Source organism: Andrena cerasifolii, chromosome 2, assembly GCF_050908995.1.
Source record: "Andrena cerasifolii isolate SP2316 chromosome 2, iyAndCera1_principal, whole genome shotgun sequence".
NCBI lineage: Eukaryota > Metazoa > Arthropoda > Insecta > Hymenoptera > Andrenidae > Andrena > Andrena cerasifolii.
The window spans coordinates 23,272,153-23,299,229 of NC_135119.1; the positions used below are offsets into that span (position 1 = coordinate 23,272,153).

Sequence of the window (27,077 nt, forward strand, 5' to 3'; positions counted from 1 at the left end):
AAATCAGGATCTAAATGCGAACACACGATATTTAAAGATTGCGCAACTTTGGCAAGAGATGGAACAGATTACGTACCTTCTGCGGTTGCACAGTGGGTACACGAAACCTCAATGTTTTCCTGAGATAGTGAGCAACGTCGAGAGAAAACGGCTGATTGTTATTTTGAGCTTGCTGCTGCATCGCATATTTCCGACTGCAGATCATGGACTCGTCCACGCTAGGATTCGTCGGCGAAGAGCATTGTTTCACTACTTGCGAGTACCAAGGCATCCCGCTGGAAGGACAAGATATTTCAAACGTTCCTCCTGTTTATTCGACTAACAAGGGGAGGACACCATGTGATAGACACCGATATTGATGAGCCTTGGAACGATGGATCTATGTCGAAAATAAATAAATAGGTGTCCAAGCGTTTCTGCTAATGGGCCTTAATAATAGAAATTATTAAAAATTTCATAGTGGCCGTGGGGTTTTAATGGGTAAAAATCCCACACTATAAAGTTTTATAAAATTTTTTTTTTAACGTGGAGACATCTTCAAAAGGCACCCTGACGCCTCCAGACGGGAATCTCCCGCGGACGCCAGGATAGTGTAGGATTTTTACCCACTAAAACCCCACGGCCACTATGAAATTTTTAATAATTTACATGTAAATATCTCTATTATTAAGGCAGATTGGCTGAAACGCTCAGACACCTATTTACTTATTTTTCACATAGATCCATCGTGCCAAGGTTCATCAAAATCGGTGTCTACCACATGGTGTCCTCCCCTTGCAAGATACTAGCAGCGCGCAAGATTTATAAACTCACACAAAGTGTAATGTGAGATGCATGTCCGGCATGTATTTGGATAAAGGTATATTGCAAGTAATGTTATTCGGCGTGTCCTGCGAGGATGGAGAGCAATACTTTTGGTCAAGCGAAGTATTGAAGCTTTCAGCAACTATCCATAATTGCGGCTTCGGCTCTGGTGGTAATGATCCTGCAGCGTTACTGGCGACTTCTCCCCAATCACCACCGTTGGTTTCTCTCCTTGTTCTCTTATGTGGATACTTGTGATTAGCCCGCAACAAATAAATGCACAGTTACTATAATATACTCTGCCTGAAATCACCATTCCTACAAAACCTATTCGCCGCTATCTCACCTCCTTCACGAGCGTCTGCGTGCTCGGGTCGGATGGACTGATGCCATTCTGAAAGCCTTTCCTTCCTTTACGTTTCTCTTCGTGCATATTCAATGGTTGCTCTATGTGATCTGCTGAAAAAGCCAATCGCAATTTATACTCGCACGAATAGCAATATACAGAGTCGCGTTGCAGCTCCGACCGAACAGTGTACGAAACTTACAAATTGATTTCTTTTCTGGAGGATGGTCAGGCTGTGGATCCTCGAACGGATGAATATTAGTCGTGCAGCAGTATACCTAAGGAAACATTTGCTGGTTAACGAAGTAGCAGACGAATGAAATAGAGCAAACAGATTTTCAATATTCCACCTGACACTGATTCTCGAATTCAGTAAAATGCCTAGGACAATTCATCGGTCTACCCAAAGGAGCTGGACCTTTGTTGAGCGACGAGGAGTCTACGTCTGACCCCTGATCATTTTCGTCCACGTTGCTGGGGATAGCACCAGCGCCACTTCTGCTCAACCAGTTTCCTGGAAATTCACTGAAACATTTGACAGTATTAAAACAATCTGAATGCAAGTGACGAGTCGGTAATATATTGCAATCACAGACCTGTTCTTTTCAATTTTCGGTTGAGGCCCCGAGTGACTTATCGGGTACCAAGTTATCTCCCGAGAATAAAGTTGCTGTTTCGTGTGAGGTGCCTGCGTGGAGAGTACGCTGCTTTTAACTGGCAAACTACCGTCCGAAGCTCTGCTGTGCGATCCATGTTTGGTATACGAAGACAGTGTACTGCCTAGCAGCGAATTGTACCGAGAATCGTAATTGGGAGTACTGGACACTGTCGATGGATGAGCAGGGCTAATAGCCAGCATCCCATTGCTGGCCACCGCCGACCATTCGAGGCTACTACGTTTTTGATACTCTAGGAAATATAAGGTTGCCATCGCGACTAAGCTGAAATTCAAATGGCCCGTCTGAGTATATAAAGCTCCCCTGGCCCCTATAAAGCAGCCTCTGGGAATTCGAAACACAGCACTCACCAAAACGCCATGATAAGGATAAGTATAACGATGATGATTTGAATGAACTTGTTGCTGCAAAGAAGCTCGTCCTCCCGATCGTTCTTTTTCGCTTTTCCCAGTACAGTGGCCTTATTATTGATAGAGGATGAGTATTTGTTACTTGATATGCTAGATATTGTACTAATGGAGCTCTTGAGACTGTCGCCTCTCTTCAGCTTCGCCAGCCGTTTGTTTATTCTTTCCAGCTGGTCTATGCGAGTCTCCAAGCTATCCGTTACCTACGGCGCAGGGTACGATGAGCATACAATGAAGTTCGGCGATTAATAAATAGAAGAAGAAGAATGGATAGATATCTCACTTTACACAACTCCTTCACAGCACCGACATTTTCCATGAATATCCTTTCCTTATTCACCACCAGGAAGTTCTCGATCCTCTGGCCATTTGGAAGGACTATGTCGCCCGCCGGTAGCACAGCTTCCGGTAGTATTTGCTGGACCTCCTGTGCTATGACACCCGTGTCTTCCTGATGCTTGATGCCCAGGCCAGAGTGCTGCGCGAATTCTGGGGCGTATCTGTAGCGAACTACTCTCAGCTGCTGCACGTTCCGCAATTGTTCGCGCGTATCCACCTCCTGCACGTTCTGCTTCGCTCGTGCATCACTGGGTTGGACGATGTGTCCCGTCACCTGCCAGCATGTGCCAGTGTTATACGAATCCCGTACGAACATTCACTTCATGAAGCAGGGAAATGGAATGCAGGATTTACCTTCATGTTACCATGAACCACCAGAGCTTCGTCTGGCCTGTCCGTGTTGATCCCAACTCGACCGGCATGGTAAACGCTGTCTGGTGCGGCCCCTCTCTGCCAACCACCCTCAGCGCCTACACCGCTGCCCTCGGATTCAAATTGTCCTGGATTACTCGCCTGCATGAAACACAACCACTGATACTACCTATCCCCATGGATCACGGAAGACTGTGTTACGTTAATTGAGAAGAAGAAGGTTCTGGATGACCTTGCATCCAATGATAGTCACCCTCACGATTATTCTCTCCGATGCGTGCGCTACCACCTGATAACTAGCTTGGTCCGCGGTGTGCGCGTGCAGCCCGACCACCAGGTGGAAGTATCTCTGGTCAGGGTTCGGCTTCCCTTTCTTCCGCATGTTGTTGCTGGTGGTTTCGCTGAAGTGCAGACGGCCAACGGTTACCTTCGTAACCCGTTCACCGCCCAACTCCACCCTGAAAGCGGCCCTATTTTAGCGTAACGCAACGGCTTTGCACCTCCCGCGATAATGAAAAGAATTTCGCACCAAGGGATCCGAAACGTTCGTACAGTATTCCAGTGTGAAAACGCAAAACCAAGAAAGAATCGTGTAACTCCCAGCTACCTCTCTCTCACTCTCTGTATACTTACGTTACAGGATGGAACGGTTTCTTGCTCCTGTCGCTCTGGCTCTGCTCCACTCTGATGGTCTGCGTCGGGGACTCGACTTTGACGCCGTAAAAGTGCAACTGGAAGCTACTTATCTTTTTCAAACCCTCGCCGGTTCGGACGAATATAGCCTCGCCTTGGAGCTGAGCGTGGCAGGTGATCTAAAAAGCCAACGTCGCCTTTTAATTACGTCCAAGCACGCTTCCACGACCTCGGCGAAACGTGGAAAGTAACCGAGAACGTCCAGCGACGCCGCTCGCTCGTCTATCCACCTGAAAATGATTCTTCTTCTGGCAGACGAACGCGTCGTCCGAGTTGCTGAAGTTGAACCCCTTGTCCGCGTCCACCCTGTAATGCGGCACCGGCAGCTCCTTGAGATTGTGGTCGCAGAGCACGTGCCAGGATGTCTGCTGAAAGGGATGGAATCGGATGCACTGGTAGCTGGCGTCGATGTAGCTGTTGTCTGCCACCTCGTCGCCGTCGAGTACGGCGCTGCTGCTGCTGCAGCTGTGCTCCACTGTGCCCAGCTCCGGTTCCTACGAGGCAAGGCCAATGATGAAGGGGAAAGAAGACGGCCGAGGGGGATGTGTACGTGTTCAATCGCAGGATCGCAACTGAACGTTTCAATCGGTATAATCGATGTTAGTAGCGAATATATTTTACTCGTTGCACCTGCTTCACGTGAACAAGACCGTCCTGGCTGAGCTTTCTCTTCTTGGGGGCGGATTGCAGGGACGAGTACAGGGTATTGATGTTACCAGGGCTATGCTCGTGTGGCAGAGGCACGAGGCTTTGGCCAATCTGCTGCTGCGATTGGATACTCGGTGTTGCTGGCGCGAGGTGGGACGTCAACACCGAATGGGTCAGTAACATCGGGTCCGTGGAGGAAGCCAACGTCCTTGGCGAGGATGGTAATAAAGTTGCAGCGTAGCTCGCCTGATTCCCTTGGTGATGGAGGAGCATATCTTGGAGAGCTACCTTTTGATCTGAAAGCAGGGAGAAACAGCTGTGCCACGCGATATTCTGGTAACACTGTAACCCCCACATCGCTACAAGCAGAGCAATCGGGATTAGAGATTCAACTGCACTTCACAATAGTTCGGGAGACTCACGTGGGGAGTGGACGTGCTGAGTGTCGTTGTGACCAGGGGGCGAGTACGGTGGCTCGCTACCACTATCTGGGGGACTTTCTGGTAACGCGTGTCTGAAAACCAAAGATCGCTTCGTCACCTCTTTCAAACATTTCAGCTTCTCGAATTTCCACGAGAGTGTCTGAATTTCCAAATAACTCCTTTTATTGATCTTAATTTAATTCGTCGTACGATTCTTAATCACTCGACGCGTATGCAGAAATATTTCCGGGCACAGGGAATACGGTAAAAGATGCTAAAAACCTTAGGGTGTCTGTGTTGCGAACAACTTGCATGTTACTTGCACCGTTTAAGCTTTTCCGTAGCTTCTTATGTTCAATCAACTTACGGGTGAACGTACGACTGTGGATCCTTGTAAGCAGTGCCATTTGGTACAGTTGTGGTACCGGATGGGCATGTACTCGAGACCGGATGGCTTTGGGTGATCGGCGATGGTAGTCGAGACGGTGGTTGCTGGTTAACCGTCGCCTCGACGCGGCCACCGTGGGTCGTCGTCCCACCCCCGTTCTCATTGTGAGCAAGGGTGTCCGCGAAATATCTGCGGTAACACAGTCGGCTACTTGATTATACCTCATTAAGCGACTACAGTGCATGAACGGCCGTTCGGGACGAGACGCTTAAATTAGTTGAATTTTTCTTGAATGATTCTCTGAGGAACCTTCGAGCGAGCATTAATTATTACTATAAGCTTTCGAGTCTCAGTACTATCGTGCTCTGGGGAATTACTTCGAAGAGCTCTCCATAAGTCGCGTGCCAGGCATGTAAATAGGACGAGGAAGTAAATTATACTGTTATCGTATTTATTACTGTTGCGCGCCGATCTTTTTGCAAACCTCCCGATGGTTTATAACGTCCCTGCATTTTAAGCGAAACACAAGGCGTAATATACCGTTACCGTGGTAGTTTCTCTGACACTGACCCACTCATACATCATTATTTCCACGATCGTACACTCGCGGAATACCGTACTTTTGCCTCGGTTATCATTGGCATCCTACGTGTACGATAGAAGCGCTTTTTTCCTTTCGTGCCAATCGCGGCCGTTCGAGCAAGAAAAGAAGATTGACGAATCAATCGATGCCGCCAATTATGAAATCAAATGACTATCAATTTGCGGTAATCATTGATCAGCAACAATTTGATAAATTAACCTATGGTAATCATAATCAGCGGACGAACCTTTTTTTTGGCTTTCCCCGCTTCGAGCTTCCACGAATTCCGTTCGTAACGCAGTTGGAACAACAATTTACGTTGAATAATAGATACTATTACAGTGCCTGTTGTAATTATGTAATTATCTTGTCACGATTTCAAGCCCGGGATCCTTGAAACTTGCGCCGATTAACATTGAATATTTTCTTGTTCACTCCGGACAATCGCGTTTTTCATGCCTCCGTTAGACAATTCGCTTGCGATTCGCCCACTGTCCTTTTAGAAACGTTTAACCGATACCGTGTTGTTTTTATAGCAATCGTAACTTATGAAGTTTAGTCCCACAAACTGACTTAACACATAGTGGATACAACTTTGTATGTTCATTTAGGATTGAATTAGAAGCTGCTGGACCCCGGGGCCTTACGAAGTGGGACCCAGTAAGGATAGCCCTAGATAGCAATGAAATTGTATATACGTCTTTGGACTCCAGGGTCCGTGGATCTCTCGAAATTTCTGGAGGCCAAGAAGGTCAGGTGCCTCAAGTGTTTCTGGGGATTTAAGGGTTCCTGGGGCCACAAGATTCTCAAAATTTCTGAAGTTAATAGTTCCAGAGCTCTCCAAGTTCCCTAGGACCCATGAAATCCTCGAAATCTTTGGAAGTCGAGTTCCAGGAGTTTCTAAGTTTCCTAGGACCCATGAGATCCTCAATATACTTAGAAGTCGAGAGTTCCAGAAATCTCGAAGTGTCCTAACACCCATATACCTAATCCTCAATATTTTTAGGAGCCGAGGATCCCACGATCCTCAGAAACTTGAAGTAAAGCTTCTCAAACCCACGAGATCTTGAAAATTGTCAAATCCCCCAAACTCCTCAATTTCTGAAGAATTCATATCTAGCCCTACAGATCTATGATCATCAATATCAAATCCAAGAAGTCCAGAGCTCTCCGTCACGTTCAATCCTCACTCCGTAACTAGTCTTGAACACAACTGTTCAATGCAGTCGACAAAGTGTGAGAATTAAATCCTGCACAAGCCCCTGTAGAAATGCCAGAAGATATTACGACACAATATGATTTTCTGCAGTTGATCCGACTGTCTCGATGACCCCATGGCGCAAGAAAGATCAAGGGTGATGCTACCATTCGGTTGATCCGTGAATGAAATCTGTTTCTGAGATCAGAGCGGGGCCTTTAATGGAACGAGTGCGTTAGGCTGGATTACCAGGCCTAACGCGGCAAGCACTGATTCCATCAATTCCGTCCAGGCTGTCTCTGTCATTATATCATTACACCTCTGCGGTCGCTACCACATGATATCTGTCTGCTGTTTCTACACTCGTACGTATCCGCGTGCATTTGCATGGCTGGCCGTGTGTTCGACCTGGCACATGAACGTTCATCCTCTTTCTTCTGTGTGCGTTTCGTGCAGGCGCGTACACTACCGGCCATAAGTTTCAGACCAAATTCTTCACTCCCACATTTCACGATACAACGAGGAAATAATTGCAATTACAGTCCACCTGCTACCAAAACTAATCGCCCTGTATCCGTGTGTAGAAATAATTATTTCCTCACATCAAATTTCCTGACAATCGAATCCTTCAGAAATTAAAGTCGAATTTTACAGAGGATTTACATCCTACGACCTAAGGATCAGGGAATTAGTTTTCGACGAATTAAAATTCCAGGATATTTGAGAAACTATGGAGATTCCATTCGATTCATCGAGGGGTGGCCCTAACTTCTGATCGATAGTGTATATGCACTTTCCTTCCTCCGCGTGTGCGTGCATAGAACCGCTGCGCTGCATCGCGGTGCACTGCATCGACTGCACCGGCCACGAGTACCACTCACGCTAAATAATAGCAAGACTCGGAATATAATTCGAGTCTCCGTGTTCGCCGCGTTTCGAAATCGTTGGAATTAACGTTTCCACGTACTTTGTTATGCAATCCGCACCGTAACGCTCGCACGTACCTACGTTTTTTTTGTTTTTTTCAAAAAGAGGAACACAAAGGGAAGAAACAAATTGCACTCGTGCTTGCTGCTAGAGGGACAAAAGGAATTGCGAGTTAAGTGGAAAGAAATGCTGTCTGGAATGATATGCATGGATTTGTGGAAACGTTTGCGTTGAACTTTTCAACGAGAGTAAGGCAGAACGATCGGGGCACTTTGTGGCTAGATCGTTCAATTTAGAGATTCAACGGGATGCGTTCTATAGTTGGCAGGAAACGCGTGCCATTGCATCACGCTGGTAACCGCGTTATATCTGAATTCTTTAATTGGCGTGATTTGAATCGGGGTGCTCGAGGCGAGAACATTTTGTCGCTACTCCGAATTCATGACTGCCAATCAAGCAGGAAATTATATCTTGTAATTCCCAGCAGAACTGAGCGAGTGGCCGCGAATAGGGCAGTGCATAAGTAAAAATGGAAGTCTCTTTGAGGACTATAATCTCCTACAAATTTTTCGGTCGATTAAGTGTATAATATAAAATATTGTAAAGTATACTGCCTTCTTTAGTTAAACTGTGCTATCTAGCATTTTTTCATTTTTTTCTTCAGATATATGTTGAAATATTTGAAGATCCACGCGTCTTTTACCTTTTAAGTAAAGTTAGAAAACTCTACGTGCTTTGTAAAGATTTATAAACAGTATAGTGTATTTAACCCAACTTCTTTCCAAATGATTATAGTATCCTATATAAAACAATTAATTAATTGGTACGTTAATAATACATCACCTACCGGTACACCTATTGCAACAAATTATATTAGCCTGTTACGAAATAATGTCAACACGTTTTAATTTGAATGAAGGAAAATAAGGACGGTGCAAAGTAAATGATAAAACTTCAGTTTTCTCGGTTGCTTCAAAATGTTAGATAGGACATTTTTACTAAAGAGGGCAGTGTAAATGACACTAAAAGAAATCGATACTTTTGAGGAGATCCTTTTAAAATGCGATATTTAACGAGCAAAGTGATATACCGAAAAGAATTATGCGTTGATGATCGATCGAGCATGAAGTGGAGATTCTGATTGCACGGTACACATGTGCCTGTGTGTTCTCGATGTAGGCGTCAACGATGGCTTCCGATCGAACTTCAGTTCCATCATCGGCCAGAGAAATGTTTGATATCGAGCTTCACAGTCTTCGCACCACGGCAAAGTTAAATATAAATCCTTCGAGAGGAAAAAAGGTGTGAAATAAACAAAGTGTAATAATAGAAGTAATATCGAGGCAGTGCTTCGCCTGAAAGCTTCCTCAAACATGATACGAAAGCCCCGTTTACGACGTTTCTGATAAAATCCACGGAGCACGTAGTCATGCTACTGTAGAATACTGGGACGCAGGAAAATGTTTTAAGAAGACTCACGTGGCAGGTTGTTCACTGTCGCTGTTAATAAAATCTTCCAATTGCGAGAAGTCCAGGGCCTCGTTGTCTATGCCTCCGACGAAATCGCCCCGACCTGAAACGAAAGGGAATTGCAATGTTCTGTGAATCGTTTCTATTTTGTTATCAAGGGGTTACCGCAGTCAGTAAGGTCAGAAAAAGAACGATTCTTTGGGAATTTATTTCAGAAAGTACATGCATATTTTTATGCAATGATTTTTGTATTCAGATGAGGAACACTTTAACAGATTTTTATATTATGTTTTGGTATAAAAGTATTTATTTATTGCAAAATTACAACTGATTTCCCGAAATGATTTTTGGATTCCGGTGACCACGATTTCTTAAGAACCGTTTCACCAAACTTTCTGAAACTTTGTAGGTTTCTTCTCGACATTCAAGTTTAGTCTTTAATCGAAGCATTTGTTATTCCAATGCATAGTTTTTATTTTATAGATTAAAAATGAGTGTTTTCTTTCAACGAAACTCCATCATTCCACTTTAATATCCACCATTTTTTCCCAAATTAATATTCTATAAAACGGAACGATTAAAGACTAAATAAACTATTGTACTACCTAAATCTTCTTCGTTTTAGATTTTAGATAGCCCAGTTCCGAATAATGTTGGTCACCGCGAAGCGTATTTCTAAAAACAGCTCCCGGGAAATCAGTTGTAATTTTTCAATAAATAAATATTTTTACACCAAAACATAATATAATAATCTGTTAAAGTGTCCCTCATCCGAATAAAAAAAAACCTTTTCCTAGAACTATGCATGTACTTTCAGAAATAAATTCCCAAAGAATCGTTCTTTTTCTGACCTTACTGACTGCGGTAACCCCTTAAATGAAATTGCCTGATCACAATCTCCAAATATTACGATAACGTTCAAGCATATATCATTTTGTACTATCTTGTACTATAATAGAACACTAAAGGGCGATCATTAGTCAAACCCCGATTGTTTATGCAAAAAAAAATTCCCCTCTTTCATGTTATGCATGCAACATTTTTGTCCAAGCAGGATTACGCAATCCTTACGTCACGCATTGCGGTACGCCTTCTACGTTGACGTAGATGTTTCTAAAGAACAATAGCAATCATAAATTCAGGTACAAAACTGTTTTGGTTCAGAGTTTTTACTTATTCTCGAATAAGGTACCACCATTTTCCGCGGTGCACCAATTTCTATTCGTGAATAAAATTTTGCCGAACCTCCTCGCCATTGAATTTGCACTGTGACACATTGAAAGTGTAATTGCAGAAATGTTAATTCTCATTTTCATCGGACTCATGAGTCATCAGCGTCGAATGAAATCTTCACCGTTGAGTGAAAATATTATTACAGACTGGATGGTGTGGATGAGATGCGCCCGATTAACTGTTCTAATGTTAAAAGTAAAAGCACGCAAGGTTCCAAGGCAACGGCGGCTGGCTACCGTGCATAGTCAAACGATTTCGAAATGATTCCCTTTACGTGAGCCCGTCGAAAGACCTTTAAAGAAGACCTCGAGTCCAAGTATCTTCGCGCTTCTGCATCGGCTGTTCTCACCTGCAAAACGCCTTGTTACTCCCACGCGGATGTCTCTCTCGCGGAATACCTGAATTATCTGCATCCTCATTCCTGCAGCGACTCGGCGCTGGAAACAACTTTGACACGCGTAGACAAAGACGCGAGTCGCCGTACATTTCCCGAGCTCGTTTATGGAATGAAACGTTCAAAGAATATGTATATTGGTACTTGGAAGAGACCAGGTTTCCGTGCTGATATCTTGCATATGTAAACCATTAAAATCTACTTGATCTTGGTAGTTGATTCTTCGGGTGATTCTTACACAGGATTCTATTTTCATGATATTGATAGCTTAAAGTACTCAGCGTTACCCGGGCTTCTTATATCGCAAAGTGTCAAGGGGATGAAAGTAGGATGAGAGGTGAGATGTCTAGGTTTCTTGGTAGCATGTATTTTCCACTGGGTTCTAGAGAGAAGAAATGCGCAATATTTTTAATTTTTTAATCGCCAAGCATTTCAACTTGAGCGTCGATTAAATTTGTCAACTTCAACTTTAGCTTTAACTTTCACGTTAACTCTACGAATAAAAGAATTAAGTTTAGTCGTCAAATAATCTAAAGTTAAAGTAACTTTTATTTGATCACATATTTAAATATTTTTTTATTTAGTTAATGCCCAACTATGTTAGAGAGTAACTTAACTATACAAAATTTGGCCCAGATCGGTCAAAGGGTTTAGGAGTTAAGGGGTCAGTCCACTGTGACGGTTTGAAAAATTAAGCTCTTTTTAAAGATTTTTTTTCTCCGTAGATACAACATATAATGCAATAAATCTTTTGGGTATTTATTAATCTACTCTTATATTATACAAAAATATTTAAAATAATTTTTTTTAAATTTGTTTCAAAACTTTAAACGAGATTATCTCAAAACGACATTTTTTCAACTGGTGCAGGTGATTACAAATAACTATTTGACCAATCAGTCTGAAATTTCTACACGTTATTCAGCACATCAGTGGCTATGGTCGGGACTAGGATTATATTTACTGATAAAAAATTAACAAAATAGCGGACGTTTGAAGTTTAAGTGTCGAAATACGGTGAATTTTTTAAGCATTTTGCCTTGTAAAAAGTATGAAATGTTTACTCAAAAAAGGTTTCCGTAGTCCCGGCCATAGCCACTGATGTGCTGAATAACGTGTAAAAATTTCAGACTGATTGGTCAAATAGTTATTTTGTAATCATCTGCACCAGTTGAAAAAATGTCGTTTTGAGATAATCGCGTTTAAAGTTTTAAAACAAATTAAAAAAAAATTCTTTTAAATTTTTTTGTATAATATAAGAGTAGATTAATAAATACCAAAACGATTTATTGCATTATATGTTATATCTACGCAGAAAAAAATCTTTAAAAAGAGCTTAATTTTTCAAACCGTCACAGTGGACTGACCCGTTAACACGGAGCATAAGTACACACAGGCATTCTAGAAGATTATAAAGGCGACTTCCTCATGTACAACCTCTGCCTTCAACCACGAGGCAACAGACACCCGAAGGTTGCTCTTACTTTCTCAAATGGAATCGTGTGCTTCTTTTACATAGCATTAGAACTTCACGAAAAGCAAAAACTGTGATCTGTATTAGTCAAGCTCCTACAACATTCATTGTCACTGAATGCATATAATTCGAGTTTAATAGAATGCTCTTAACCTTGATGCTCAAAAGGATGTCCTTCGGTTTAGATAAAAAGGCAGCCTCTATTCGAGGAACGTATATACTCGTTGGAAAGTACTCCACTAACTTTCAAAATAATGGGGCATTATTACATTTAAAATGATTCAATCGTCCCTTGCCTCATTTTTAGACACTGAGAGCAAAGACAGACTAACCCACACCGAAAAAATTTTTTTTCCTATTTTATATGATTAGTAGCGCCCATTGGAATACATTATTGCTAACTCAATTCCGCAAAAAATGTGGGTTAGTCCGCTTTTGCTCTCAATGCCTGAATTACTAGTCAAAGTCTCCAGGAACTCTGAGAACCATAATCCCACCGTGTTTCCACCCCTTTCCCACTTCTACCACAAGTCACAGGACAATCACTTTGCAAGCGCATTTCATCGAGACTTTAGTAATAATAATCGCGATGGTGCACCGTAAACGATTCGAGCGTAGGAGAAAGTACGGATTCATTCAATGTACAAGAGCGAATTTCATGGGCGATTGGAGCTCGGTGACGATACAGCTGAATGAACAAAGCGACAACGTGCACAGAAACGCTCACCGTGTTGCTGGAATTTCTCTGGGGCCAGTAAATTCTCACATTCCTCGCGATCTTCGCGATTTTCTCATCTAATATACAGGGCTGGACAATTTGGGCCCATATTAATTATTAGTAGCATTCAATGCTCCGGTTAGGAGCATGCGTTCTAGGCCTCTCTTTGCGGCAAGGGTACCGAAATATCGACATTACGCTGTTGATCCTATTAATAGGGCGATGATTATTGCGAATCAGAATTTCAATGCATAGAACCCTTCCAATGCTCCTTGACTTCGGTAAGGACGATTCTTTGTAGGACTGTAACTAACTTACACAGGGGTATTTAGTATTTAGTATTTAGTTTTGTGTTCTTAGTTCTTGTTTAGCTTTTAGTTCAGTTTAGTTGGCTTTGTTAGCCGTGTATCCTTGGCTTATTTATTGTATAGACTCTCTAGTTAATTTCTCTGCTTTGTCTCTTGTAAACCATGGGTATTCCCCGTATAATTATTTAAATAATTATTTAAATAAATAAATAAGTAAATAAATAAGTAAATAAATAAATAAATAAATAAATTATCCCACCATGCACATTTCAAACAACGTTAATTTCTCAGAGCATTAGAAAAGTCATCTTCCGATTTTCTAAAATTTCCCCCACTATCGTCGCACTCCTCAACGTCGCGCCAGGGTCCGAAAAGACCCAGCACCGCTGTTTTAGGGCTAACCAAATTTCACATTGCTAAAGCTCCACTCAGCGGCTGGTTTCGGAAGCAGGCAAAGGGACTCATCGAGGGCAGGCTCGTCCGAGAATCAGGCCAGCTGTTTTTCAAAGCTCGCGCGTAAACATTCGCGTGTGCGTGCCGTGGAACACAATACAATCCGGTTGGATACACTTAAGCGTTTAAGAGAGCACGTCAAGTGTCATAACTCGTTGCTTCCGGCGGACCATTCACGCCGGCGACCAAGTGTAAGGGCGCCTTTAAGACTTCGGGCGGAAAATATCGTACGAGCCTCGCTCGTCTTAGCAATGAATGCTACATTCAACGATGCACCGTGCAATTTGCCGAGCAAACACTGGCTTACAGTTTCTAAGTGCTTTTCGAGGAGCATCAAGCTCGCACGTCCACCGACGTTGAATACCTGTGCTTTGGGAGATGGTGTTGCTAACGAAAGACGTGAACAAGTCAATCTAAGAGTATTAATGTCTTTCGAGAAGTGTCAAGAAGAGAAGTTGAGTGACTTCAACTGTCATTTATGCGATAGCGATAGTTTAACAGTAGATAAAACGATAAACCCCGAAACTAGTTCATTGCTGCCCCCACAGAGCCTCGCTGCGCACTTCCTTGGGTTCGCGCATGCGCATTTAGAGGAACCGCAAGCCCCGCGGCTGCGTCGAGATAGAGAAACCGATGCTGTGTCAGGATGGTGGGACAGATCTCGGCTTTTAATGCACAGGGCCGAGCTCGCTGATTAAATATACGATTGTGTTAGCGCATTAAGACGTGGGATTGTCAGAAACGCGAGTGTCGCCTGCAACGTCTATAAATAAATACAAAACAAGGACGCGCAATGGAACAAGTTTAAAACGGAACCTGTTTCCAAGCAGCGTAACAGATTCTGAGATCCTCTTCCTCAAACTATGCAGCCTGCAGCAACCGCTGCAACGGAGAACCGTCCAGCAATCGATCGTGGAACAATGCAGCTATCTGACATATTTACTGTCGAAACTTCAATTTATATAAACGATTGCTTAACACCTGTGTTAATTGTTTATTGCCAGGGGAAGTAACGCTTTATCCTGCGTGGTTTGCCTTGAAAGTATTGATGATAGGCAAAAGGTGGAACTGATATGAGATGACAGGGGAAGGAAATTTGTAATTTGGAGTTTGTAATTCTATTGCACTATGGGTGTGCTCCTGGGGAGTCGCTTAGGGCAACGAGAATCGTCTCCAAGGCGTCGAAAGCTGATCTTCTTCAACTGGGACGCCTGGGTTGCATCAGAGAACACCGATTTCAGGGGACGTCCCGCAGTGGTTTAAAATGCGATTCTAGCTAAGCAAAATTATTTTTGTCATTATTTTTTCGCGTAGGTACGTATATGTACTTTAAAAGTATTTATTCGTTCATCATTTTTAATGTTTTTTCTACTTATTTACGACTATTTTTTGCTTGTTTTTCCGTGTGAATAGAAATACAGGTGTTTTCGATAAAAGTTAATATTTCCAGATTATAATCAATTAGTTTATTTTAAATTTATAAATAAACAGGTAAGTATTTCAGCAAAAAAAAAATAGTTATACTGTACCTATGTAAAATAAAAATAGCGCGAAGCATTAGGAAGTGCTGTAATATTTATTTTCTCTGGTATTTTGATAAATATATTAATAGAATTTAGGAACGACCACTGTGCTCGTCTGCGTTTCCTTCTTGTTGGATTTCATATTACAAAGCGAACACTTTACAGTTCCTTAGCTTCTAATGAGAGTCTAATGGTTCTGTGAAGGAAGATCATCTGTCTATGAATCTCCATTCGCAGGAATGATTGATAGCTAAAAAATTCGGTGGAACGAGTTTTAAACACAATCTGGCACTTGGCCTATTCTTTATCTAGATCCTGTGATCCCTGAAGGTTGATTTCTTGCAAATGCTAAATGCTTTGAGAAAAGTTCCTCCCTGAAAGTATCAGCCATTTTGAAATGGTCAGTGAGGCAATTATAGGGGTACGCGCGCACACAGAAAGGCCAGTATAATGCAAGAGACAGAAACCTAAGGGGTGAATTACAGCGGTGGTTGGGCCGTTGCCAACCAATCCCTCTTCGAAGTATCGACCAAACACCGCCCCTTGGTGCAGTAAGATGGACTTAAATCTGAATATTATCGCGACTAAATATACTTAGCTAACCATAAGTGAATTTATGTATTCCATAGTAATTTTAATTGCATAATCAGAACAACAAAATCAAGGGACACTGACCACCCCACCCTTATCGAAATTCAAGGAATTTCTCCACACTTAAGCTTTCAAATTTTAAAACATTAGCATCGAGGTGTTGATGAAAATAGTTACAGATTATAAAATGAATCTTAACAGAGTTGAAAACGGAGTTCAGCTAGCCACACCTACGTCCTAAAATAAATAATTGCACGGTGTTGCGTTTCCTTTCTTTATTTCTCTCATCGTCCGACTCGACAGTAGGATTTCTGCAAAAATGGTTTTATTCCTCAAATATGGGGATGACGGGCTTTAGTAAGTTTAAACGTAGAGAATAATAGGGAACGTGTAAAACCGCTTGGGAAAACAGCATTTTTACTCCGAAAGAGAAAAACAGCGCGGATGGGACGCGAAAGTGAGAAACGGAGACAAACGCGCACGTCTGTCTGTAACAATTTTATTGTCTGGCAAAATGGTCGTGGCGGAATGAAGCGTAGGGGAACTTTCTAAGATAAAAAGATTGTCTTTTTACCACGGTGAGCCGCGTACCATCAGCAAAGAGTTTCACCGAGTTTCTGCCTTTTGCGTAATAATTACATTGTTATTCGGAACAAAGCAAAAAGGAAGTCGTTAACGAGTCGACGAGGCGGCCGTGATCGTACGTTAAATCGGTCGGCTAAACGGTGCATCGCGAATTTATAAATAATTATTCCACTCCTTGTGACATTAGCATCGAATTTTCTCACATTTCCTCATTGTAGCAGCTGCTCACAAAAGTGGCTAACGGAGCAAAGAGGATATTCAATCTTAGCAGAGTACAGTAAAGGGTTATCTAAACAAGAGTCGAAGAATTTCGTGGCACATTCATGTTAGTTACAAAACTTATGCACTTGATTCGTCATAGCTGCTCACGTGCACACAATTACAAAAATTTCAAATTTATATAACAAATAAAAACTAAACAATCGAAATAACGTTTCTTGAATACTATATGCCCACCAATTCTTCACCTCTTCCATTAAACCCTGCATAGCTTAAATACCCAACATTTCATTTCAAACGAACTCCACAATCTCCAATCGTTCCACCATTTCCACCCCCACCTGCAGATTAATCGCATTAAGGGGATAGGTTACCCTAAAAATGTTCGAAAATTGGTTTTTAGGATGTTTGCATATTCCGCTAGCTAAGTCTTTTCTACGTATTTTAAGCACAACCGGGCCCAGAAATTCTAAAAAATGAAGGAATTACAGTAAAAAATGTACGAGCCTGCACATGTGATTGGATAACGATGTCCAACTTTAATCGCGATTTCCCAGAAACTACTTTTTCCAAAACGGTGAACGTAAAATCTCGAAATCCGCTCGAACGATTTGAATGAAAATTTACAGGGAGCTGCAGGAAACTATTCCCCTCCATGTATTGGGAGCACATTTTCAATATAAATTCTTTAAAAAAAGATAAAAAATATTTTTCCTACGAGAAAGGAAAAAATCAGAAACATCAACATAAAAATTGTATTAATTTGTTTAACAAAATTTTACTTTCTGCACAAGATGGATACTGTCTTCCAGATAATAAAAATGCCTTTACTTTGTGTTTTAGGTAATTCACCTGTCCGGAATCGTTTTCTCCATCAAACGGTGCATCGCGTACACGCTCTCACATTTATATTTACAACTTTTTTCCCTATAAATATACTTAAAATTTTCTTCTTGCGCGTTAAAGTCAACGAAATAACGCTTAAAAAGTAAAAAAGCAATTATCTCTATATTCATTTATAACTTCAGAATGTGCGTTTGAAGAAGAGCCTGATTTTGGGCTGTTGAGGGTGACCTACCCCCTTAATAAGTACACTTTTACCGAAACGACGAGCCAGCAGCGAAGATCGCATCGTTGGCTCGTATCGACCAGCATCCCCTTTCCACCCCAGCGATAAAAGAGGTCGAGTTAAATCGAACGAGATAAAACGAAAGTTGCATCGCGCTGGTATCGTCTTCGACCATCGAAGCTCCGGCTGAATCGTTGAAATTAAACCTTGCCAGGACTGCCTCCTCGTGCCCACGTTATAATTACCGCGATGGTGGAACGTTGTTACGTGTTTACGTAAGTTCGTGCGCGAACAGTTCGAATAGGTAGCGTTCGGTGGACCAAACGCGCGTAACCTTGACTTCGCGACTTCTGATCGTGGATCCATTTGGTTCCACTGTATTGATCCTGCGTAAGTCCCCTCGTAGGTCAAGGGTTGAAACGTCCTACAGAAAATTTCATGGGTAACATTCCGGGTACACGAAGCTTTTCTTCCTTTGAGTTTGCTTCATCCCTTATTGTTCGCTGTGATAAGTGTAAAAGGTCGAGAGTTTGGTAGTTCCTCCTACAGTTTTTGCCCTGCAAAGGAGACAGTTTCGTGTGCTGACAAGTATCAGCTCGTAACAGCTTCTCCTGGCGGTGTGAACGGATGCTGATAATGCTCTGAACGCATTAAGAAAGCGGTGGCTTTAATTACAGTCCGCCGGGTGTAAAAATCAGCGTACTTCGCTCCGCCGCGGTTGATCGAGTCCGAAACGATGCAAAAAGGCTGGCGCGTATAGGCTCGCCGGTGACTTTCTCCGGCAAAGTAAATAGAAATGCGTCGCGAACAACGGTTGCGAACTGTGTCGCGTCTATGAAAATTAGCTCACTTTCGTTCGCCGCCGTAAAGAGCCCCATTCGCAACGATCGATGCCAAATGGTAATTGCACTAATCGTTGCCAACAAAAGCGAATAATAAGGAGGGTAGAAACGGTGGACAGGAAGGAGTACTTTTATTGCAACGGATCCTCGGGACCAACTGCAATCTTATTTTCGAAAGTGGTTACACAACAGCGCGGCAGGATTACTCGTTCAAATATTAAACGCAGGGTCCTAAAGGGTGCGAACTTTAAAATGGCCAGTTTACGAAATGGCTCAATCTTTCCGTGGACTTTAAATCGAACGTGAAGCCCGGAATTTCCCGAACGTCCTCGTGGAGGTGTCGATATCGAGACGAAGGAAGGGACCAGGGAACGATCACCTGTCGCTGGAATGCACGCGCGCGAACAAAACGCTGGTAATTCCCTATGAAATCGCTTCTCCACCATCTGACCCGTGAGACTTGACGATCGCGTATGATACCCCGCGCAACACCGGAAGGCCGTTTAAACGGAGGAAGTTAATCGAGCCGAATCGACGATTTCACCCCCCTTAATCGTCCCGGGGGTGAGCGCAGCTGCCGAATTCGCCGTTACCGCCCGAACGATTAGGGAGCGCAAGCCTCGACGCAACCTTTTTTCACGGTAATTAGACGGTCACGGGGGGATGAACCGGCCACAGACAGGTGTTGAACCCCTCGCTGACACGCAATCCCAATGATTTCCAGGGATAAACGCGATAAACGCGAGTGAACTCGAGCACCGTTTGTCGACGCAGTGTCACCTGACCGCCACGGCTGTGTTTACGGCAAAGTGTCCACGATAAAGTCAATGAATCTCGACGGGCCTAGCGCGCGCGGCAAATTTGCACGTGCGCAATTCGCTGCCATCCACTTGAACGACTTTCATCGTAGGTATAATCGTTTAATCGCCGTTATTAGAGTCGATTTCTATTTACCGTGAGACTGCATTGTTTTCTTTGTGCGACGAATCAGGGTTTAAATGCTTTTTTTAGCTGAGGAATAATTACTGTAAAGGTGGGGTTCGATTGTTTTTCTGATGAAAAGGGGGAGGGTGATTTAGTAGCTATTAAGGACTTTGCAGCAAGGGGGGTGCAGTTCCATATTTACCAACTTCAAGTAAATTAGGAAAAGAACTTCAAAAAAGTAAGAAAATTACGCCAAGTATATGAAATCAAATAAATCACAAAAGAATAGAAGATAATGATAATTAGAATATAAAAAAAGATGTGAAATCAAAATGAGCTGCAAGTACATAAAGGTGCTTTCTAACTGCGATTAAGATGACACAACTACATATACACAGCTAAAATGCTGTGTTCGAACATTCCATTACTCATATTGCGGACGTTTAATTAACCAAACAAAAAGAATCCCATTTAAAAACATTGTCGTAACTTAATATCTTTACAGAATTAGAAGAAACTGTTTATAAAATTATTGCTTTGACTTAGGATTAAACAGAAGAAAAGTGGTTGAAAAATAAATATATAATTTCACACTGTAAGTAGTAGTTATTGAATTGCAAAGTTTTTATTTCTATTTTTGGCATTTTTGACTGGTTTCTATTTTTATTTCTATTTAATATGAATATTAATATTCTTATTATAGAATTTTTTTCGCCAAAAATAGAAACAAAAACTTATAAACTCAATAACTACTACTTATTGTGTGAAAACATATATTTTTCCATAACAACATATATTAACCTATATTTTTCAACTAGTGTTCTCTTTTTTAATTTAAGTTAAATCAATAATTTTAATATCAATTTGTATTTTAATATTAATATTAATATTCCTATTTATATTTATTTGCAATAAATCGGTCCCCAATTTATATTCAGGTATAATGAAACGTAATGCTTCGAAGTGGTAAGAAGACTTTGAAGAAAATTATACGAACCGTGCATGATAATGTGTTTTCATTCGCGTTACATCGAGATGGTTTACGAAATTCGGTACAATTTACTTCCAGCAGCGTGGAATAGAATTACTTCCCGGAAGTGTCGCAAAAAGTTTGCCACGGTGCACGGATCTATGGATCCCCGTGGACGGCCATTACAGTAACAATAAAACGAGTTTCATTAATAATCAGAGAGAGTGGCGCAGGCGCATTTCTCCATTGTCTCGCTAGTACGCAATAATCTAATTTACCAGAAGCACCTCTGAACCGTGGTAAACGCGAGTACAATATCCGTTTTAACGACACAGCAATTTGGGCAGCATTAAATATGAATTTCGTGCCGCATCTGCCGCTATAAAACACAGTTCCTTGATTATTCTCCAATTATCATTAAACCCTATTAATTAATCTCTCGAAATTTACCGTACCCTTGGCACTCGAGATTTCAAGCAACCCACTACAACAATCAGAGATGTGCAAATTTATTTTAAATACAAATTTCGAATAACGAATAAAAGTTAAAAAAAAAATAGAACAAAACTTAATAAAATTAACTCCACTCGTCACATGACGAATAATATTTTAACATTGTTACTCGAAACTCTTATTTAAACACAAATTTTCTCCATCTCTGATAACAATTCGCGAAGAAAATATCTGAAATATATCCTGTTCGAGACACTAAATTTCAGGTTTTTATCGAAGCAGAGCGATTCGACACGTCGCTCTCGAGCGCAAATTTCGACGCTGCTGCAATTGCGTAACGTTACACGTGCCTGCGGCACAGCACTGTAGCCATCGCGAAACAATAATTCCACGGGAAGTCGTAATAAACGTGTTCGAGCTTCCTAGCATTGTTCGTTTATTAAAAAGACCGCGCGGAAAAGGAGAATAACGATCGGACGTCGAGCACGGGGATGCAAAACATTCCCACGCGGCTGCTGCTGATATTTAATAACCGGTATAGTAACGCGCGCCGATTTTTCAGTCCAAATTAACCGGGGAATTTTTCGAAAATTTCAGATACCGGTTTCCACGCGTCGACCTCGATTCACTTGGCCGATCGGCACGCCGAGCAACTTCAACTACACTCGCCCGGCGACAAAGTTACCTGTGACGGTCAATAATCGCCGAGTGGCCACTTGGCTAATCCCAGAGTCCTCCTGGTGATCGCCCTGGTGGCGTCCAGTTGGCACAGGATCGGCCGGCTGGTGCTGAATTGTCCATGGAAACTCCATGGCGAGTGGATTCTCAAACTCGATATCACTCTCGGAGGAATGTCCCGCAGCGGAACGCGAAACCACTGTCTCACTACATAATTGTGGCCCTGGAAACGAGTTCCCTCTGTTGGCTCCTCAAGCCAGCCCTGGCGGTGCCATTTCGACCGAAGCGCGCGACTGTCGAGTTCGATTCTTAATTAAAGAACGACGGCGATCTTCGTGATCCAACGCTGCGGCGCGCCCTGATGCATCGCGCGCCACCAGTCGAATTATTTCTTCCGAATTATCTACCTTCTTCCGAATTATTCTCGCCTAGAATGCTTCTGTCGCCGAGCACGGTGCTAGCTTCTACTCGCTCCAAAAGCTTCGGCGGCTGGGAGTCGCTGGCTGGGACGGTCAGTTTCACGAGCACACGCGGACAGATCGAGGGCGACGGTGATGGAGCACTGGGATCGATGACTTTTTCAATAACGATCGTGCGATGAGACCAGAACGAGTCGAATGGGTTGGCTGGCTCTCGCGGACCTTGTTTTCGCGCGGGGAAACGGAGCGACATTATCGTAGCCCTCCTGGTATCGACGAGGGTCGCTCGTGCCACCACCATGTCTTGGGTATAGTGGGGGTTGCCATTGGTGGCTCGAGGGCGGCGCTTACCCTGAGGATCTGAGACGACGGGGGGTAGTCGTGTGCAACCCCTTCGTTCCACGCGTCGCAACGAAATGGCCCAGAATCTTCTTACTTCTATGGTCGCGGTGTTGTACTTAAACGGGCGAAATTGATTCTGGGCTTGATAGATGACGATGGGAGTATTCGAATTTCTTGAGGATCATGTAATTCCTTATTTTTTAATGCTTTCCGCAGGATATTAAACAGGATATTACGTCGGTAGGATATTACGCTTTAGAAATCGATAAGCGAGGAGTTCTATGAATAAATTAGCAGGATTATTTACGAGGGTTGTTTTCTGTTCACCGTGCTTGGAGCTTCAGGGGGCTTCGCCCTCTGAATCTAAGGGCGGTGTTTGAGTGGATCCTTGGGCAAGGGTTAAACACTTATTTCTAGTTTTATTGACTAACTTTATGCAGTCGCTTTATCGGATATATGATCCTCGTCAGTGCAGAGATTCTTCCCAAGAGAAAGGATTATTCCTCGCTGAGATTCGTGGAATACGAAATTTACAGCTTCGTAACGATGGCGATAGTAATATAGTACTCCAAAAGTACTCGAAAACCATTGCACTGGCTTGAAATCGTGTCTCCGTCGAAGTTCCTCTGAGCTTCACGAGTTGGTCGACCAAGTGATTGTAAAATACGATTCTTCGCTGGCGAAAACAACGTGCACGAAGTATATACTTGTTTCAAAGGAAACAATTACCACGAGGCGAAGCATTGCCTTCGCGATACGATCTAACGGAGTTGATTAATAGTAGTAATGTTATCAAACTATGGAGCGCTGATTAAAATTGATTAGACTCATCGGCGAACGCGAATCTCTGTAGCCTGACCAATTGCCAGCAATAATGATAGCCTAGTTCTGATGTATCGACGTTGTATTCTCTTCCATTACTGGCATTTTACTCGCGGCTCGCTATCGAGAGACAAGCTTCCTTGATAGGAATGAATTTCAAAAGGGGACGAACGACATCGATTACCAATTACGACCGCTAATGGCCAGCATTTAGAGCTATTCGCGGTGCACGAACGGGAACAACTCGACGACACGAAATCAGCGAATAAATCCCCAGCACCTTGGTTCGTTTATTAATTTAAAAACTGTCCATCGTTTGGTACTCGGCGTCTCGATACTCCCAATCGTTGCACCGGAGCAAAAGAAACAACTGATAACGGAAGAAATGTGTTTAGCAATCTACAAATAATTTTAGTCTGTCCAACGATAGCAATAGAAGGGACAGAAAGTGTCAACAGTGATAATTGCCTTAGAAAGAGAAGTGGAACGAACTTTTTCTCAGTGATCGTTAAAACTCCAGATGTTCGACAGTTTTTCAGCAATTCCGCCGATCTACGGTTTCCTGTTGCTGCAACTTCAGGGGCAAGAAAGAGGAACGAGGAACTCAGGTAGGTACAGGGAAATCAGATGTTTTCAACATTTGACACGAGGTGACGATGGTCCACTCAAAAGTAATGTAGGGGAGACCGGGGCTAGTTGATACAGGGGCAAGTTGATACAGACGAATTATCTCGACACCGTACACAATATGTAGCACCATTTGAGCGAGAAATGTCGAGTTTGTTGTTCAATGTTTTACTACGATCCAGCGTAAGTCTGTTTATTCGTTTATATAGAGAAAAAGTAAATAGTTTTGATACATCCAAATTGACCGTCCAAATAACATTTTTTCATGCATTTTGTATGTATTTTCTCAAGTTTTTGCTTACTATATGTTAAAGAGGAAGGACTAAAGTATATTTTGGCATATTTGTTATGAAGTAAATAATTCAAATAAAAAATCAAAAAAATTGGAAACAGAAGAACGTATCAACTAGCCCCGGTCTCCCCTACTTAATACCAGAAGAAACTGATGGATCCAAAATAACTTAAGGGGACCTTCTGATCTAAAAGTCAATTTTTTTATTTCATTTTTCGAATGTTCAACCTTTTAGGAATGCGTGTTTAAAAGGATTTGTTGAAATTCTTAAAATTCCCAAAGTTATAGGGATTTGAGTAGCGGCAAATGCATGGGTAACACCCGGCCACTCGGCACTCGCGTAAAACTTTAAACGCGTAAAAGGAAAAAAGATTTTTTGAGAAATGTGTTATAGCTTTTGAGTAAAAAAATTTCCAAAGACCACCCTTTTTTCGGCCTCCTGACTGAGCATGACCCCTTAATTGTACAAAAACAGAATCTAGCGCACATTTGTAAAAGCAGGAACAGAAGCACAGAACCAGTGACGTGTCGTTCTCCATCAAACTGTTCCCGCGAAATTCTTTCGGTAACCACCTGCTTGTTCTTCCAGCCCGCGTGAACCCGCGAGCGGTCGCGTGCGTGGAGCCACGGGTGCGTGTAATCGCACGCATTAAGCGGCCCCGTGTGCTCCTATCAACCCCTCCGGTTTCATTATCGTCACACACGACCGATCCGACCAGCCAGCGATCACCCCCAGCCCCCCAATCGAAATTCTTTCGTCGACCTGGGCGCGGACAGCCCGATAATATGTAAATGTTTACCCCCCTGGTTAAACAACCACCTATTCACCCTAAATTACACAAACCGCCGTTTTCACGACCGTCAATCGTACCAGACTCCCCCGCGACCCTTACGCCTCTACATTATACGACAGATTGATCACCGACGAGGAGAAAAGCAGAAGAAAATCTTACGCAACGCTACCAGCACAAGACGCTCGTTTATCAGCGACGATATCGACGTGCTCGAACGCGTAAAAAAAGCACCCAGTAGCCGTTTACTAATAACCGGCGTAAGTGGCAGGTTGCTGACTTAATCCACGCTCGTTAGGTTCATTCTGAAGAGCGCAGCCGTACGCTGAATGCTGGCAGAGGGGGTTAAAAAAGTGTTCCACTGAATTCATTTCCAAGCAGATGCGATACGCGCGATGCATTAACATCGGATAGACAGAGGCGAACGAATAGAAGAAACGCATCGTTCGAATGCATTTCGTACGCGGCATAGTGCCGTTTTTTTTTTTCCTCGTCCACTGAAAGCGCATCGACGGTCTTCGAAGTTTCAATTATATCGCGTCCCTTGGGATAGGATATTGAAAGCAGACACAGATGAGTGACGTGTATGGATGTACAGTTTATCTATCGATTTAAATTTAATACGTAGAGCGGCGGAATATTCGAGCCGTTAGAGACTCTCGTTTTATTTCGCTGCCGTTCACAGTGGCGTTTCAATAATAGTGTACACAGCTCGCGCGAAGTTTCGCGTTTCGAAACAGTCGCGCGGGCGTTCGTGGAAGCACAATTAATTACGACCGCCTCTCGGCGATAGCAGCGCGATTCGCGCGCGACTGTTTTCGATTTTCCCGTGCTTTTCGCGTCACGGTGATCTCATTGTTCGGGCCTTTGCCGTTGCCTTATCGGGATTAGGAGCGCGGTCTCGGCGTTCGTTTCACGGATTGTTTCGCCCCGGCCCGTTGAAATCGCCAGAGGCGAATCGCTCCGTCGCTGACGTCCAGGGGCACGCATATGCTAGCAGTCGATTGTAACGCGACCCGCGCTATCGCTCGCGAACTGACTGGCGAGCGTCTGTTTTCGAGCGGTTGCAAGAGGTAAACGGTCGAAGTCCAAGGGATGCCCGTGAAACGTTCCCGCGAACGTTTTTACGCGATGATAGAATTTTTCTGGCTTTATTAGGCGAGACGAAGCATGCGTGTTCCTCGCAGCAAAATCAATCGAAAAGTTCTTTACCACTTTGGGATCCGAAGCTCCGTTTCCGAGATATGAGCAGTCAAAGTTTGATTCCTCCACTTCCGGCGCGCGCCGGAAGTCGCGGAGCTGCACCTTCGATCGCTTGTATCTCGAGAACGGAGCTTCGGATCGCGAAATGGTAAAGGACTTTTCGGTTCCATTTGGCGCGAGGAATTTTCCTGCTTCAGATTATTTTGGGGCAGCTTGCGCGAGAAATTCGTCGTTATAGTTTGCGTTGGAACGATTGATACATCGAAGAACATTATTGGTTGTCTAGTTTATACTGTGATTTCAGGATTTCAGATTATTTGCATCGACGATGAAGAATTCCCATCTGCTCGGTTTCGCGATGATCTCGAAGCTTCCGAGCCGTGACCTTAACTAACTGGAATTGGTGTGACGAGAAAATTATTAGGGTCATTAAGTAATCATCCTACGCGGCCGTTGGGGCTAATGCGAAAGCCGCGTACGCGAAAATTAAGTTCTCAAATGAAATGCAGTTATCTCTGGTAATGTGCAACCGTGACTTCATCGCTGCTCTTTGCCCTTTCGTTTTTTTCCGATGGATTTTCTTTCCCATTCGTCGTCCTTTTCCTATTCTTCTTCGCGTGAACGGTGCTCCTTAGGGGGATGCTTTTGTAGTGCGTTATTTTCAGTGCCAAGCGACAGTGGCGTGTGGAGTATGGCAACGTGGAACATGCGATCAGAGATTTCTCCTTCCTTTTTGTTACGAGACTGAATTCCCCGAGGTGTAACAATAACCATATTATCCTGCTCGAACGTTTCACGTCCACGTGCACGTGTCTATCATCGTTCTGTGTCTGAAGCGAGCTCGAAGCGTCGATCGCGGAGAGCTCCAACGAA

General features: G+C 43.1%; 1 protein-coding gene across 12 annotated transcripts in view; it reads right to left on the bottom strand.

The window, feature by feature from the left end:
* LOC143378954 (myelin regulatory factor-like protein) overlaps positions 1-27,077 on the bottom strand; it is a 62,432-nt gene that overhangs the window by 2,959 nt on the left and 32,396 nt on the right. The window contains exons 2-17 of one of the 12 annotated variants that reach the window (XM_076831121.1): positions 9,284-9,377; positions 5,076-5,285; positions 4,709-4,800; positions 4,269-4,582; positions 3,869-4,132; positions 3,579-3,757; positions 3,178-3,415; positions 2,928-3,086; positions 2,518-2,847; positions 2,178-2,437; positions 1,747-2,091; positions 1,501-1,675; positions 1,353-1,428; positions 1,151-1,272; positions 814-1,055; positions 77-275 (exon numbers count right to left, since the gene is read on the bottom strand). In XM_076831121.1, coding sequence (XP_076687236.1) covers positions 77-275; positions 814-1,055; positions 1,151-1,272; positions 1,353-1,428; positions 1,501-1,675; positions 1,747-2,091; positions 2,178-2,437; positions 2,518-2,847; positions 2,928-3,086; positions 3,178-3,415; positions 3,579-3,757; positions 3,869-4,132; positions 4,269-4,582; positions 4,709-4,800; positions 5,076-5,285; positions 9,284-9,377 — 3,299 coding nt within the window. Of the gene's footprint in view, positions 1-76; positions 276-813; positions 1,056-1,150; positions 1,273-1,343; positions 1,429-1,500; positions 1,676-1,746; positions 2,092-2,177; positions 2,438-2,517; positions 2,848-2,927; positions 3,087-3,177; positions 3,416-3,578; positions 3,758-3,868; positions 4,133-4,259; positions 4,583-4,708; positions 4,801-5,075; positions 5,286-9,283; positions 9,378-27,077 lie in introns of all 12 variants that reach the window. The other 11 variants (XM_076831124.1, XM_076831120.1, XM_076831118.1 and 8 more) reach the window with 11 other exon arrangements.